The sequence below is a fragment of the Plecotus auritus genome, assembly GCF_963455305.1.
Source record: "Plecotus auritus genome assembly, chromosome: 2".
NCBI classification, from domain to species: Eukaryota; Metazoa; Chordata; class Mammalia; order Chiroptera; family Vespertilionidae; genus Plecotus; species Plecotus auritus.
In genome coordinates, this window is record NC_137771.1 from 303,445 (window position 1) to 319,475 (window position 16,031).

A 16,031-nucleotide genomic window follows, 5' to 3' on the forward strand; every position below is an offset into this window, starting at 1 on the left:
TGTCTGTGTTTGCATTATATGTTTGCCTGTGTCAACATGTCTGCCCACACCTCAGCTCGGGGCAGGTGGGAGGGAGGGCAGGGCCAAGCCGAGGCCCTTGGTGAGGTTGGGCTGCTTTGTAATAAAACTGGGAATTCCACCTGGTGCGCCAACACGTGAGGGCCTCCCCGTCACCTTCCGTGGTGAGCTGACACCTCGGACTGCACCTCCACATGCCTGGAGCCACAGACACTTTCTGGGCTGGGGGACGGGAAGACTGAGAACGGGGCCACCGTCCAGGGCTAGGGCTTGCCCAGGGGACAAAACCAGGCCCAGACCATCCTTGCCAGGTGGCATCCACCCTAACTCCTACCAGGAGCCACAGTCCAGGCCAGAGAAGAGCAGAGGGCCCGGTAATGGGAGCTGGGGTGTCAGGAGTCAGTTTTCACCAGAGAAGCCCTCTCCGCCCCCCTCCCCGCCCCGCATCAAGCCCCTGGGTTCTGCTTATTGCATCCTTGTGGGGCTCTGCCACCCTACTCAGCCACCCCTCCCTGAAGGCAGGGCACCCAGAGACCCCCTCCCCGGCTGAGACAGCGAGTGAGGCAGGTGAGCCATTGACGGCAGCGGTGCAAGCGGCAATTTATTACTGAGTGAACTGGAGTGGGCGGTCCCCGCAGCCTGAGAGGCACTGACAGGCAGTGGGTGGGGCAGAGCTCAAGCAGGAAGAGAGGAAGGAGTTAATTCTGCTCTTTAGGGGTCACAGCCTGCAGGCGAGGGTCTTGGGGGGGCCCGGTCAGTGCCCACCTTGCCACCCATGGAGCCTCCTGGGCAGCCTTTGCATAGTGACCAACGGACTGGCCTTGGCCTGATCCAGGACCCGCGTTGGGGAGCGGCCCAGCACTGCCCCAGGGCTCCGGGAACAGGGGACGCAGAAGGCAGTGTGGGCCCTGGGGAGTGAGCGGAGGGACCTGGGACCCATCAGAGGGCCTTGCCCGGGCGGTAAGCTGGCAAGTGGGGGGGCAGAGCTGCAGGGGCCTCCCCCCGGCAGCAGACAGAGCTGGGGTCAAGTGGTCCTCCAGAGTCCGGAGAAACGAGGCGAGACAAGTGAGAACACAGTGGCTGTAGGAAACCCACTCAGTCCACGAGGAAACGTCAGATGCAGGGGTGCGAAGTGCCAAAGTCCTTTATGCCCCTGCTCCGGGCCCAGCACTTTGGAGGAGGCAGGGACGGTCTAGGGCTGCCCGGCATGAGGCCCGCGTGGCCAGCCACGTGGCCTTGGGACGCCCGCGTCCAGCCAGGGCTGAGGCCCCATGCCACATACCCCCCAGCACCCGAGAAGCCCAGCTTGGACGCTGGGGTCACTACGTGAGGTACACGGGTTGATTCCCTGGATGGGCTGCCCCTCTGCCCTGGCCAGGGGCTGATGGCCGGCCACCAGCCTCAGTGAGGGCCTGGTGCAGGGGCTCTGGGGGTATAGGACGGACCCAACTAGCAGGTCAGTGTCTGGGGCAATAAAGGGGGGGGGGCACACGGTGACACAGGCCCCTGACAGAAGGACACAAGGTGACATGGGCCCCGGGTCAGAGGGACACAGAAGTACACGGCCCTGGGGACAGGGTGGTCCGAGGGCACCCAGGGCCTTGGGAGCCGTTTGTGACATGAGCCGCCCAGGCCCCGAGGGAGGAGTCACCTGAGGACACAGGGTCAGCACCTCTGGGGAAACGTGGGGCTTCAGGAGACTCGGGGCTGGGGTCCCTCCCCCTGCCCATTCCGGCAGCTGCAAGGAGGGCAGAGCAGGCTGCTGGGGCCCCGGCGGACGCTCCGGAAAGGGCCAGGTGGCTGGTCTCCCCGCTCCCAGTCCCGCCCGCCCTAGCTCTCCTCCAGGTGGAGGCTGATGAACTCCTGGATGCACCTGCGGTACTGGAGCTCCGTGGGGCTGCTGACCGCGAGGGGGCCGGGCTGGCCTGGGGGCGCCTCTGCCTCCCGCATCTCCTCGGCCATGCGCGCCAGCCGTAGCCTGAGGGAAGCGCAGAGTGAGGGCGCGTGCCCCACAGCGCCCCGCTCCCCTCCCCCACAGCGCCCCATCCCCTCTGACACCAAACCCCGCCCCACGGCACCCCGCCCCTCTAAGAACCAACCCCGCCCCACGGCGCCCCGCCCCTCTCCCCCACAGCGCCCCATCCCAAGACACCAAACCCCGCCCCACGGCGCCCCATCCCCTCTAAGACACCAAACCCCGCCCCACGGCGCCCCGCCCCTCTAAGACACCAAGCCCCGCCCTACAAGGCCCCATCCCGACACCAAACCCCGCCCCACGGAGCCCCGCCCCTCTAAGACACCAAGCCCCGCCCCCCTCTAAGGCACCCACACCCCGCCCGCGCTCACAGCGTGACGATGTCCGCGTTGGCCTCCTGGATGGCGATGCTCAGAGGGTCCTGCTGCTCGTGGTCCAGGGCGTGCTGGTCGGCGCCCCGCTTCAAGAACAGGCAGACCTGGCTGCGGGGCGGAGGAGATGAGCTGGGGTGCTCTCAGGCCACACGCCCCCACCCCCCCACCAAGGTGAGCAGGACGTGCACCTGCGACTCACCCGGTGCGGCCCAGGAGCGTGGCGTGGTGCAGGGGTGCCCGGCCCCGGCTGTCTCTTTGGTTCACGTCCGCCCCGTTTTGCAGGAGGAATTCGCAGATGATCAAGGAGCCCTAGGGAGCGGGGAAGGCCATGCTGAGCCCAGGGGATGGTTGCTAGGAGGGTCCCGGGCACCCCTGCCGGACCGGGGACCGGGCCGTGGACTGAGCCCGGTCTCCAACAGGGGCCTGGGTACAAGCCACTAAAGGAGAAGCTTGAAGAGGCCAACGGGTTGGCGCGCACCTGTGTCCAGCGCCAGCCCAGCCCTGCTCACCCCCAGCACGGCCTGCACCAGTGGCGTCTTGCCCTCGTCCTCCGTGTCGGCCCAGTTGACCTCAGCCCCGTGCGCCAGCGCCGCGGCCAGCGCGGGAAGATCCCGAGTGCGTGCTGCGCGGTGCGCCAGGAGCCCCGGGTGCAGCTCGCGCACGTCCGCCAGCCCCCAGGCCTCGGCCTCTCCATCCGCCTCGCCGCTGGAGTCCTCCGACTCCGCAACCTCTGCGCGGAGAGGGGTGCGGTCAGGGCGGTGACCAGGCCCCGCGTGGGGGAGCGGAAGGGGGAGGGCTGGGGAGGCAGGGCACCCACCCTCCTCAGCGACACTGTCCACCACGGAGCCCACGCCGAAGGCCAGGACGTCGGAGCTGCCGTCAGAGCTCCCTCCTAAGCCACTGTCGCTGCTCAGACCTGCGGGGTCCATGGGCAGAGGGGTCCTGAGTATTCCTGACGCCTCCCCAGACCCCAACCATCCTCCAGGCGAGGAGTCCTGCGAGGAGGTCACCGCCCAGGGGTGGGGTCTTGGCCAAGCCCTGGAGGCGGCCCCAGGCAGCACCAACGGTCTCGGCCTCGGCCCAGCTCAGCCAAGGGCAGCCCCGAAGAGCCCAGGCTCAGGGATGGCGAGGCAGTGCCCCCTGCTGCCCGCAGTCACCCTGCCAATTCTTGGCCGAGAGCCCTGCCTCCTGCCCACACGTGCCAGGAGGTGCTGACCGCCCGCCCGTTAGCAGGCAGCCCTCAGGGGAGAACTCGAGGTATGGCAGTTGCCCCCCAACCCCAAGAGGGGTGAGAAAGATGTGTGTCCCAATTTTTCCAGGCCCCCAGCACACAGGTGCACATCGACACCCACAAAATACACCTGTGTGCTCACCCTGACACACACCTACTCCTGTGTGCACACAGCACACACATACACACACACACACACACACACACACACACCACTCAGGGGTCATGACCTTGGTCTCTAAGTCGATACCCTAGTTGCCCCCAGCCCCTCAAGGTACTGTCCCAGCCTTAGGCCCCCTTGACCCCCTTCTCCCCACTCCAGACCAGCCTCTCCCAACACCACCTCCGAGCCCTGTCCCTCCTGACAGTCCCCCAGCACATGGCCACGTGGTACACCATCCCAGTGAGCCCTGCCCGGTGCTGCCCTGCGGCCGGGCCGGGAGAGGGGGGGCAGCGGGCCGGGGTGCTAGAAGCACTTACTGCGTGGACCCGCCGCAGCAGCCCCTGCGTCAAAGTAGGAGAAGAGGGAGTCCAGCTCGTCGGGGCAGAACAGGGAGTCCCGGCGGAACCTGCGCTCCACGGCGCCTGTGCAGGGGGAGACCGGGCGGTCACACTGGGCCCCGTCTCCTACCCGCCAGCCCTGGCCTCCCTGGGGTCTGGCCTCGACCCGCTGCAGCCCTCCCCCACCCCCACGGCCGTCCAGGTGAGCCAGGAGCCCGCCCACCTGAGGACAGAGCCGCCACGGAGGGCAGGACAGGCTCCATCCGGACCTTGCGGCGGGCGGCGGGGGCGCGGGGCGAGCTGTGGTGGCCGGGGCACTTCAGGGCCCGCCAGCGCCGTGGGGCCTCCCGGGCCGGTGTAGAGGGCGGCTTCCGCAGGAACTTCTTCTCCACGTACTTGTCCTTGATCCAGGCCTCCTTGTCCTGCCTGGACCGAGGTGGACATGAGGCCGCGCTCATGGCTGGGGCTTGCCGTCCCCTCCACGCTGCGCCCACCTCACCTGGGGCTGCTGGCTGTGGGCTTCCTGCTGCCCGGCCCCTCACACTGGGCCTCGTAGATCTGGTTCACCGTGCTGTTCCCCAGCTCGCACATCAGCTGGCGGGAGACAGGGTGTGCGGGCCTCAGCCCCGGCCTGCAGACACCCCCAGCCGGCAGACATCCCCAGGCCTCAGCCCCGGCCTGCAGACACCCGCAGCCGGCAGACACCCCCAGGCCTCAGCCCCGGCCTGCAGACACCCCCAGGCCTCAGCCCCGGCCTGCAGACACCCCCAGCCGGCAGACACCCCCAGGCCTCAGCCCCGGCCTGCAGACACCCCCAGCTTGCAGACACCCCCAGGCCTCAGCCCCGGCCTGCAGACACCCCCAGCCAGCAGACACCCCCAGCTCACAGACACCCCCAGGCCTCAGCCCCAGCCTGCAGACACCCCCAGCCGGCAGACACCCCCAGGCCTCAGCCCCGGCCTGCAGACACCCCCAGCTTGCAGACACCCCCAGGCCTCAGCCCCGGCCTGCAGACACCCCCAGCCATCAGACACCCCCAGCTCACAGACACCCCCAGACCTCAGCCCTGGTCTGCAGACACCCCCAGCTCACAGACACCCCCAGGCCTCAGCCCCGGCCTGCAGACTCCCCCAGCCGGCAGACACCCCAGCTCGCAGATACCCCCAGGCCCCAGCCCCAGCCTGCAGACACCCCCAGCTCACAGACACCCCCAGGCCTCAGCCTCGGCCTGCAGACACCCCCAGCCGGCAGACACCCCCAGTTCGCAGATACCCCCAGGCCCCAGCCCCGACTCGCAGACATCCTGGCTTGCAGAACCAGCCCCTGCACCCCGTGCAGGCAGCTGGTGGCCTGTGATGGCCCCACACACACCTTCAGCAGCTCAGGCTCCCATGAGTCCAGCGTCAGGGACCGCACCTTGGAGCAGTGGACACCCAGGCTCCTGGACAGTGGGGAGGCAGGGGTGAGTCAGGGGCGGCTCGGCCTGGCGCCCCTGCCCGGCCGCCCACGGGCCCACCTGTGGATGCCTGAGCACTCGATGCAGAGCAGCACGCCCAGGTTGATGCTGGCCCAGCGGGGGTCCGGCTGGCCGCAGTCGCCGCACTGGCCGTTGCCAGCCACGCCCTGCATGCGCTGCAGCACGCTCTCGCCCTTGGCGCCGCGCTCCCGGGAGTCCGTGGCCGAGTCAATGCTGCTGGTGGAGGGGGACGCCGTGCGGTCCAGCCTCTAGGGACGGGTGAGGGGCCACTCAGCCCCTTCGGAGCTCCAGCCTTGGCTTCCCCAGCAGCCCCCCCCTCCTCCCCCGCCGGAGGCACCCGCACAGGCTTGGAGCCCTGAAGCCAAGCCCATGCACACACGTGTGCAGGCACGCTCACATGCACATGCCCACAATGCCCACACATGCACGTGTACGCATGCCCTGCCCACACATGCTGGCACGCAGCCCATGGGGGCCATGTGCGCACGTGGAGAGCGCAGGCGGGCCGCACCTCGCTGTAGCAGCTGTCCGGGCTCTCCCGGTAGGCGGAGGCGATGCTGGCTTGTACGGCTTGGACCCAGGCCTGCCGCAGCTTCTCGGAGTCCGCCTGCAGCATGCAGCTCCTGTGGGGCGAAGGCGTCAGGCCCGGCAGACAGGCCCTCCCCTCCAGCCCCGGCCCACCCGCTGGGCGTACGCACTTGGTGGGCGACACGACCTCAAAGCAGAACCTCCGCTCGATGTCCTCACACGGCTTCACGGAGCACAGGCGGAGGTCGTCCACCACCACGGTGAGCACGTCCTGCGGGCACAGCACGGGCCTCAAGCTCCGTCCTGACCCCCCACATGTCGCTCTGCCTGCCTCACAGGCCATCAGAGACCCGCGTGCTCTCTGTCCCCCGACCACTCAGGCGTGATGCCCAGGGCTGTCCTCGGCCCACTCCGGGCCCAGGTGGGAGGGGCCTGCACGCACCTTCAGCTTCTTCTGGTAGACCAGCTGGCTGTTCTGGATGGAGAACCAGCGCCTGGGCAGGGGGACGAGCCAGGAGGGGTCAGGCAGGCTGACCTCACGAATGCCCCAGTGCCCTGCCCCCCAAGAAGGACCCCCTCACCGGTTCCACGTCTTGAAGGCGTTGCTGGCCCTCTTGAAGAGGTAGCCCTCCATCACCACCCCGCTAGGTGCATCCACGTCAAACTCCGCTTTGGGCTCATCGTAGGAGAAGTCCTGGGGGTCGGAGCCGGGCCCCCGTGAATGCCCACTCCGAACCTGAGCGCGGCCCTGCCCCGAACCTCCTGGGGGCAGGCAGTCACCTCACATCCCCGCCGGGGCTCAGGCCCTGCCCCCACCCAGCCCCACAGAATAGCAGGCTCTGCGATGAGGAAGGAAGCTGTCCCCCGCCTCCCCCCCCCGCCGCCGGGTCCCCATTCACGCTGCCAGCTGGGCCTGCTTCCAGCGACAGAGCTCCATTCACCAGGCTGGGGAGACACTGAGTATGTCCTGTGTGTGGCGGTGGGAGCGGAGGCCCAGCCACCTGCTGCCTTGGCTGAGTGGGGGCAGGGAGGGACAGCTGCTGCCACTCCCACGGGGGACGCTCCCGGCTCAGCCCGTGTCCTCGCTGGTGCCAGCCACGGGGTACAGTGCAGCACCCACAGGTGCCTGGGAGGTGTCCTTGGTGCTGAAGTGCCCCCGCAAAGGAGGGCGGAGGCCCCACCCATCTGGCCTTCCCCTTACTTTCCCCGCTCCCCCCAGCCAGGGCAAAGCCCACTCACCTGCAGCAGTGTCTGGGGCGGAGCAGAAGGGGGTGGGAGGAGAGAGAGAATGCCAGTGAGTGCCAGCCCCCCACCTGCCCAGGCTGTCAGTGACTGAAATGGCAGCTCTGCCTGCAGCCCACTCCGCCCTGGGCAGTGCGGGGGCAGCGGTCTGGCAGGTGACCAAAGAGGAGCCAGTAGCAGCCAGCGCCTGAGGCCCCAGAGGCGACCCCTGGCCTTGAAGGAAGAGGGGCATTCCCTGGCCCCTGCCCACCCCTGCTCTGGCCTCTAAGTAAGTAACACAGGGCCACCCTCCCCTCCTGCTCCATCGTGGTGAAGCCCTACGGATGGGGATCCCAGCAGAGTGGGCAGGCCTGGGGGAAGGGATGAAGCGTGTGTATGTGCCAGGGGCCTCCCAGGTCAGCGGGATGGGGTGCCCCTCGCACCCCCAATCCCCAGTGCAGGGCGGTGGGGGCCTCACCCGTTGCTGGATGGCCGCGTGCCTGTGCTCCATCTCCCGCTTCTCCACGGCCGAGTCGATCACCAGCTGGTCCAGCTATGGGAAGGGGCGTCAGGGAGGGAAGGGACCCCTCTCTCCAAGACCCTGGCTGGGTCCTTCCCCTCCCCTCCCCCAGGCTCACCTCGGCCGCCAGCTTCTTCATGTAGGGGTCCAGCTGGTGCAGCAGGCTGTAGCCCTGCTGGAAGAAGCTGTACTGGGCGTGCATGAAGGACAGCATCTGCAGGCGGGAGGCGCAGGTGAGGCCACCTGCCTGGCACCCAGGCCTCTGTTCCTGGCTGCCCAGGCCTCTGTTCCAGGGCGGTGCCCCCGCCCACCCCGCGCCAGGCACTCACAGAATCCAGGATCTCAAACTTCTTCTTGGCCTGGAGGACATTGATCTGCCGGGGGAGGGGGGAACCGGGAAAGGGTGTCGGGCTCGAGGTAGCCCACGGCCTGCACCTCGCCACCAAGTCCGCTCAGGCTGCTTGTGGTTCCCTGAGACCCCCAGCTCATCTTCATATCCCTGCCCTTGGGCCAACCCCATCCTCCTATGGTCTGGAACCCTTCCCATGTCAGGATGGTGGGTCCCTCCCGCGGGCAAAGTCAGGAACTCCCACCCCTGCTCCACCCTCAGCAAGGTCTCCCCGGCCTCCACCTGCAGCCGCCACCGCTGGCTCGTCCCAGCCCGTGCCCACCGCTGGGCCTGTGGCTGCCCCCCACCTGGTCCCTTCCCAAGACCTGACATTAGTTTTCTGGAGCCAGAAGCACCTCTCCCGATGTCAGCTCTGTCCGCCCGTCTGTCTGCAGACTACCTCCCACCCCACTCCAGGACCCGACCCCTCCATGCCCAGCGGCTGACCTGGAGCACGTAGTCGAGTGCCAGGTGGCGGAAGCACTTGCGGGTGAGGGTCAGGGCACCTGTGGCCTCCTCCACCTCGTGGGGCCGGTGCCTCGGCGCCTGGGCGTTCCTCACCAGGGACAGCTCCAAGTCTTCCCGGACTTTGTCAAACTGCTTCTTGGTCTCCTTGAACTTCCGCACGTCCCTGGGGGCGGCGGCGTCAGGTCGGGGGCTCCCAGGAAGGACGGGCACGGGGTCTCCCCCTTCCTGAAATGCCCTCCCTGCTCCCAGTGTCCCCCTCATTCCCCCTCCCTGCTTCCCCCTTCTTCTCCCTCCTCTCCTCCTCAAGACCCCTTCCCTGACCCAGGGCCCACCCTTGCCCTTCACCATCTCAATCCTAAGGTCAGTCCAGCCTGGGGTGACCCCCAGCTTCAACCAGACTCCAAGCTCAGGCCCCCAACTTCAATGTGACATCACTTGGGGGTCCCATAGGCACCCCAACTGCACACACAGGTGCTGAGCCCAGACCCCCACCCAACCCACACCTCCTCCCACCACCACCCTGACTCCTCCCACGGTCATGCCCTCACCCCTCGCCTGAGGCCCTCACCTGACCCTCCAGCCCTGTCCCCCTCCAGCCCTCTGCCCACGCTGAGCCCCCACCCAGATCCTGAGGCCTGGGGCCAAGGTCCCTCCCAGACAGGCCCCGGGACCCCCCCAGATCCAGCACAGAAATCACCATGGCCCCCCCCCCCCCAGGCTGGGAGAGGCTGGGCACCCCCTTGGGGACCAGGGGCCTCGAGCCACTCACTCTTTGATGAAGTTGTGGAGCTGCTGCCGCACAGACCTCTGGGCCTGGTCAAACAGGATCTGGGGGGTCAGGGGACAGGGGGGTGTTAGTGGTCTGTCCCCACGTGACCCCAGGGGCCAGGCCCCATCCCGCTCAGGTGAGAACCAGGGAAAGTCCCACCCAGCCCGGCCCCAGCCCGTCGTCCCCACGAAGCCAGCCTCACAGGGTCTAGGGGAGCAGGGGTGGCCCCAGGCCTGGGCCGGTGCCCAGGGGCAACAGCTGTGACCACCTGCCCATGTCCCCTCCTGGCTCTCGGCCAGACCAGAGGCCGGAGCTGTCCCAGACGGGCCCCTCCTCTGCCCCACCCACAGAGCACCTGTGACACCCCCACCTCCGACCCTGGGACCCCACCTGGGGGAGGACCAGCCCTGCGGTAGGAAGGATGGGGTCAGAGCCGGAGCTCCCAAGGACTGGCCTAGGAGCAGGGGCAGGTGGTTGTGGGGAGTTGGAGGGCTCTCGAGCACTTAGGGGACCCAGAATCAGACCTGCCCACGTGGGGTCCCAGAATCAGACCTGCCCACGTGGGGTCCCAGAATCAGACCTGCCACGTGGGGGCCTAAAATCAGACCTGCCACGTGGGGGCCCAGAATCAGACCTGCCCACGTGGGGTCCCAGAATCAGACCTGCCCACGTGGGGTCCCAGAATCAGACCTGCCCACGTGGGGTCCCAGAATCAGACCTGCCCACGTGGGGGCCTAAAATCAGACCTGCCCACGTGGGGGCCTAAAATCAGACCTGCCCACGTGGGGGCCTAAAATCAGACCTGCCACGTGGGGGCCCAGAATCAGACCTGCCCATGTGGGGTCCCAGAATCAGACCTGCCCATGTAGGGGCCCAGAATCAGACCTGCCCCATGTGGGGGGCCCAGAATCAGACCTGCCCACGTGGGGGCCTATCTGGAAGCAGACAGACAGACAGACAGACAGGGCAGGACATGCTGTTCTGAGCTGGTTTATTTCTGCACTTCCCCTGGGGGGTGGGGCCCCTTGTTTAGTCTGGGGCTCCGGTTGCCAGGCCGCTGTCCAGCCACCCACGTGTGCCTCAGGCCTGTGCTGGTGGCCCCGAGGGCTGGAGGTCATCCAGACCTGACCGGGAGCAGCGAGGCCAGAGTCACCAGGGGCCCGGGGGTCAGCCTGGGAGGTGCTTTTGCTGCACTGCACGGCTGGAGACCCTGCCTGGTGAGGGGGTCACCCTCCAAAGCGTCTCCCACCCTGAGAGCCCACTGCCCACAGACCTGGGCTGTGCTGCCACCTCTCCGCCCTCCCCACTGTCTGACCCTCACCTGGGACATGAGAGCCTCATGGCGTCTCCCACCCCACAGACAGGAGCCGAGGTGTGGGCTCTCCCAGAGCTGGCCCCGCCAGCAGCTTAGCCCCTCGGACAGGCCCTGGGACAGGCCCTCGTGCGCGTCACCCCACCTGCAGGCTCACCATGTGGTAGTTGACCATCTCCTGCAGGCTGTCTCCAAACCTCTGCAGACACTCCTGGGGGGCAGGGGGAGACCCTCACTCAGATGGGACAGCCATGCCCCCGAGTGCCAGCATCTTCCTGGTGACAGGCCACAGAGCCACCCCTGCCGCCCGCACAGAAGCCCACATGCTCCCAGGGCCTGGGCGCCCTCAGGGGCTGCCTGCCCGTGCGTGCCTGCCCTCATAGAGGCCAGAGGTCAGGGGCCCTCACCGAGATGACGGTGTCTCCCTGGCATTGCTGAGACAGGTCGCGCACACCACTCACGAAAAGCCTGTTGGTTGTGACGTAGGCCTTGCCGGCCTCGATCATGCCGCTGCACAGCTTGACCAGCTGCGGACAGGACGGGGCAGTGACACCCGGGCCAGTGGCCTGCGCCGGCCCTCACCACCGCCGAGGGCTGGGGCAGCGGAATGCAGCTCAGGGCCCGGCAGTGCCCAGAACACAGCTGCCCAAGGCTGGGGGGACCACCACTGCCCGCACTCCATCCTGAGCCCGCTGGGCGCTGGGTCAGCCTAGTGCCACCTGGGCCTTGGCTCCAGAGCGGGAGGTCGGAGCAGGACAGGGAAGCCGAGCAGAGAACCCAGGGCAGGTGGGCCTGTGGGCCTGGCCAAGGATCAGTAGGACCAGCCACCGAGGGGGCTCAGGAGTGTGCCCCTCCTTGCTTCCCCGAGTCCCCCTTGGCCCTCGACCTGGTCACTCAGAGGCACAGCCTCCCAGCGGCTGTCTCTGGCCCTGAAGACTCTCTGGAGGGGACGCACCAGCGCCCTCCCCCACCTGATGGGAGACCCAGAGGCGCACACATGTGTGTGCAGCGTGTGCACCGGGGACGGGCATGGTAGGTACAGCTGTGGTGAGGGGACACAGCCACGTCTCGTGCACGCACACGGGCCGCATGCCCCACATGCAACACAAGTGCGCTCGCACACACGCGTGCACACACACACCAGTGGTCGGGCCTGGGGGCAGGGAGCGGCACCGGAGCCCCCACACCCCAGCCCCTCACCTTGTCCAGTTTGGCCTCGATCTCGACCACATCTGTCTCCACCTCGTCGATAGTCGCCCTGCGATGAGAAGAGGTCGGCCAGGGGTCAGCCCGCAGCCAGCTGCCTTGACCTCGTGTCAGGCTGGGTCTTCACCTCCCCCTCCCATTCCCCACGGGGGCTGCTGGCGCAGAGCCCCACGGCCCTCCGACAGGCCAGGAAGCGGAGCTGGGAGAGGAGGCAGGACAGCGACCCAGGTCCAGCGGACTCGAGCTGCCCAGAGCCGCCACCACCCCAGGGAGAAAGGGCCCTGCGCATGTGACCCCCCCACACACCCCAATCTGGGGTTGGGCTGCTGTGGCCCTGGGTACAGAGGTCAGACAAGCCTGAGGACAGAAGAGGGGCCGGAACCCCAGTGCAGGTGCACACGCAGGGCGGGGCCAGGGCGGCCAGCCACTCCTGCCCAGCCCCAGGGCCGGGAGCTGGCCCCAGACTCCAACGGGGCTCCCCCAGCCTGTGGCCCCCGTAGCTCACTTGTCTCAGCCAGAACCTCTCTCTGGCTCGCTCAGACGCCCCCAACCTTCAAACAAGAAAGAATGGCACCATCTGCCAGGAGAGGGGTGGGTCAGGTCCCCCCGCCCCCCCTCCCCCCGCCCCACAGCCTGACAATGAGCTCTCTCGGGAGGGGCAAGGGGAGGGGCGAGGGGAGGGGAGAGTTAACACATGACATCACCGGAGGAGCCAAGGACAGGAGAATCCCCGGAAGGCAGAGGCAGATGGATCAGGCACGTGACATCCCCCCCCCTCAAATGCTCCGGCAACAGGAAATAGGAAAATCAGGCCAGTATCCCGGTGCCCCCCGCCCCCTCAGCTGGTGAGCTGGGCCCATCTGGCCTCCTGGGTTGAGGGACGAGGGAATGGGGCTCAGGCCAGGGCGGGAGGCAGGCCTCCCGAGACAGGCCTTGGGCGGGGTCAGGCAGAGGGGAGGTGGGCAGGGGGAGGGGCATGCGCCAGGATTTCCCAGGTTTGCTGGGGTTAGGACCTGGTCCGTCAGGTGGGGTGCAGCTCAGAATGACCTCCAGGGGGAGCTGGGGGGAGGGGGCAGGGACCTCGTAAGGTCCCCACCTGTCACTCCTCTCTGAGGGGCTCAGGGGAATACGTCCTGGAGCAGAGGGGTCAGAGGGGTGACTCCTTGTCCCAGCCCCGGCCCGGGTCCCCACGGGTGCCCACAGCCCACCCAGAACTGCCTGTCCCAACAGCCCGAGTGTGGCATGAGGGGTGTGGCCCAGGGACCCTGACCTCTGCCGTGGCCTCTCGGGTCCCCTCACAGAGTCCCTCCTGAGGCAGGGAAGGCCCACCCACCCAGAAGAGGATGCTGCAGGGGGAGCCCCAGCACCCCAAGTGCCCTGGCAGCTGCACAGAGAGCGGCCCCCCGGGGCCTGGGCCAGCCCCCCCCTCCCCAGCACCCCTCCCCAGCTCCTATGACCAGGGCCGCCTCTCCTGCCTTCCCTCCAGGATTTCCTCAGCAGCTTGGAGGACGGGGAGGAGGGAGAGGCTGGTGGTTCCCCCACCAAAGCCATGACTCAGTGCCTGACGCCCCACCCAAGGGAGGGGGCACCAAGTACAAGGGGTGGGCGGAGGCCCGGGTCTGTATGAGAGCGTCTGGTCCCCCTAACCACGTGCATGGGGGCTGTGGGGCTCCCCCCAGGCCAAGAGCACACAGGCCAGCTCCCCCTCCCAGGGCTGGGGTCACATGGCCCCACATCACTGACCACATCCTCCTGGCCGGCCGGACCCTGACTGCCTCCTCCAGGAGGAGGGGCATTTGAGGGGCCTCCAGACGGCCTCGCACCCCCATTAAATCTCAGCCCAGCCCCAAACCAGGGTTCCGGGGAACCCACTGAGCACCCCCAGGCCGGGCTGGGCACTTTCACGGGCAGCCCCTCCCTGCCCGGGGAAGCACAGCGAAGCCACCGCACCCACGGCGGGAGCCACAGGCAGAACAGGCTGGTGTGGGAGGGAAGGCCCAGAGGTGACTGGGTGCTGGGAAGGTGGGCCAGGACTCGTCCACGCAAAGGGAGGGAGAGCATGAGGCTCAGCGGGCGGGGCCAGGACCAAGCCCCAGCCGAGGCCCCGGCTGTACCTCCATCCACCGCTGGGTCCTGGAGGACAGTGGGCAGAGGTGGGGCCGGAGTCATGAGTGCGTGCGTTGCTCACACCCCTCCTCTGCCCAGGGCTTGGGGCCACTCTGGCCCGACCGGACGCCTCACCCCAACCTCCCTGTTGAGGCGGTTGTGCAAGAGGCTGGCTGCAGGGGGCTGCACGCACACACGGGCCCTCTTATTGGCACACCCCAGGGCCGGGGCACGCACACTACACAGGACCAAGCGCTCATGTGCACAGAGGCACAGCAGACATGCTCCTGGGCCATCCCAGGGGCATGTGTGTGGTGGCACAGTGCACACGCAGACACACGTGCAGAGACGCGTGTCCCAGTGCTGGGATACACATGAACAAACTGACAACACTCACACCAGCATGAAAAACACACAGTACATGTACATGTCCACATCAAGAAGTCACAGGTGACATGCGTGCACACGCCCATTGCTAGGGTGCACACATGTACCAAGCAGGCCAGCGCAGGGATACAGCTCACCTACACATTCACATCCAGGGTCTGGCACCCCGAGGCGGAGGGCAGACACGTGTGCACCTGGCACATGAAGTGCGTGGTTAAGGCAGACACACACACACACACATGGGGAACGTGTGCTGCACACGGGTGAGCACGCCTGCTCTCCCAGAAAGCACCAAAGACACGAACCCAGGACGGACCACAGCCCAGACCCTCCGACCCAGGCTGCTCAGCCCAGCCCCCTCCCCCTGACCCTGAGGTCACCTCTGTCAAGCAGCCCCGGCCCCACACGTGGCTCCAGCTGACTGTCCCCCATGCGCAGCTCTGAGCACAGGGACCCAGACTGAAGGCAGGACAGACGCCCCCGTTCACCCCAACATCCCCGGCCAGAGCGGGACCGCAGGGCCAGGGAGGTCCTGGCACCGTGCAGGTGGCCGGCACGACGGTGCCCGCACAAAGCGGGGGTGGACACTCCGTGGGGAGGTGGCCGCTGGCGCAGCCCCGCCCCACGCGCGCCCCTCCGTGCGAGGTGACCAGCAAAGGGGGCATCTTTTGTTCCGTCGGCTCGTCCCGGGCGCTGCGGGCTTTGTCCGAGACGGGTCCTCCCGCTCCCGTCACCGGCTCCCGCGCCGGACACAAAGGGGGCGCCGACGCCTCCAGCCCGCGCCCCTCCCCCGGCCGCCCCGCTGTCCCGAGGGGGCGGCCACCCGCGGCCACAAAGGGCGCGCCCGCGGGCTCACCTGAAGCGCGGCGAGTCCTTGATGCACTCCTCGAACTCCACCGTCATGGCTGCGGCGCGGCGCTCACTGGCTCCAGGACCGCGGCGCCCCGAGCGGCATCCTCGGCGGCCCGGCCCGCTTGTCCGCCCGCCCGCGCCGAGCTCCGCGCCCGCCCGCCCCGGAATGAGGCCGCCGCGCCGCCGCCCCGCCCCGCCTGTCACCGCCGGGGAGCGTCGCCAAAGTCAGCCGCCCGCTGTCACCGCCGGGGAGCGTCGCCAAACGCCCTGCCCTCCCTACGGCCGCTGGCGCGCGCGGCTCCTTCTGCCCCGACGATCCGCCCCCCACGTCCCGGGCCGCTCCAGGTCGGGGGCGAAAGCGGGCTCAGCAGCAGCTGGGCGTCGGAGCCGTCGCCGGACCGCCAGGCGTGGGCACGCCCTCTCCAGCGATCCGGCCGTTGCGCAATTAGGGACGTTTGCAAAACCCGCTGGGCGGGACCTCAGCGGAAGCACACTCTCCGCGAGGGTGGGCAGTGGAAAGTGGGTGGGCAGGTGGGCGTCTGAGTGCGCGCACGCGGGGGCGTGCAGGTCGGCGCGTGGTTTGAGAGAGCGGCATCCGGATGCAGCTGCCCGAGTCGAGCCCACGCGCCCCACAGCGAGCCGTACTTTGCACCCGCTCCCTAACCGGGGCCCCGCCCCCGCTGCCCCGCCCTCGGCGG

At 68.1% G+C, this 16,031-nt stretch overlaps 1 protein-coding gene across 1 annotated transcript; it reads right to left on the reverse strand.

Moving 5' to 3' along the window:
* Positions 1-594: 594 nt before the first annotated feature.
* On the reverse strand, positions 595-15,951 carry ACAP3 (ArfGAP with coiled-coil, ankyrin repeat and PH domains 3). Its single transcript, XM_080657873.1, has 24 exons — positions 15,338-15,951; positions 11,983-12,040; positions 11,190-11,309; positions 10,940-10,993; positions 9,471-9,529; positions 8,681-8,864; positions 8,175-8,219; positions 7,964-8,059; positions 7,804-7,878; positions 7,344-7,355; positions 6,686-6,798; positions 6,547-6,598; positions 6,275-6,375; positions 6,088-6,199; positions 5,616-5,824; positions 5,471-5,540; positions 4,599-4,693; positions 4,323-4,525; positions 4,079-4,183; positions 3,185-3,283; positions 2,877-3,097; positions 2,567-2,676; positions 2,365-2,475; positions 595-1,996 (listed from the first exon to the last, which is right to left on the reverse strand). The coding sequence occupies exons 1-24, from the start codon at positions 15,382-15,384 to the stop codon at positions 1,849-1,851; spliced, it is 2,499 nt and encodes an 832-aa protein (XP_080513999.1). The 5' UTR covers positions 15,385-15,951; the 3' UTR covers positions 595-1,848.
* Positions 15,952-16,031: the final 80 nt, after the last annotated feature.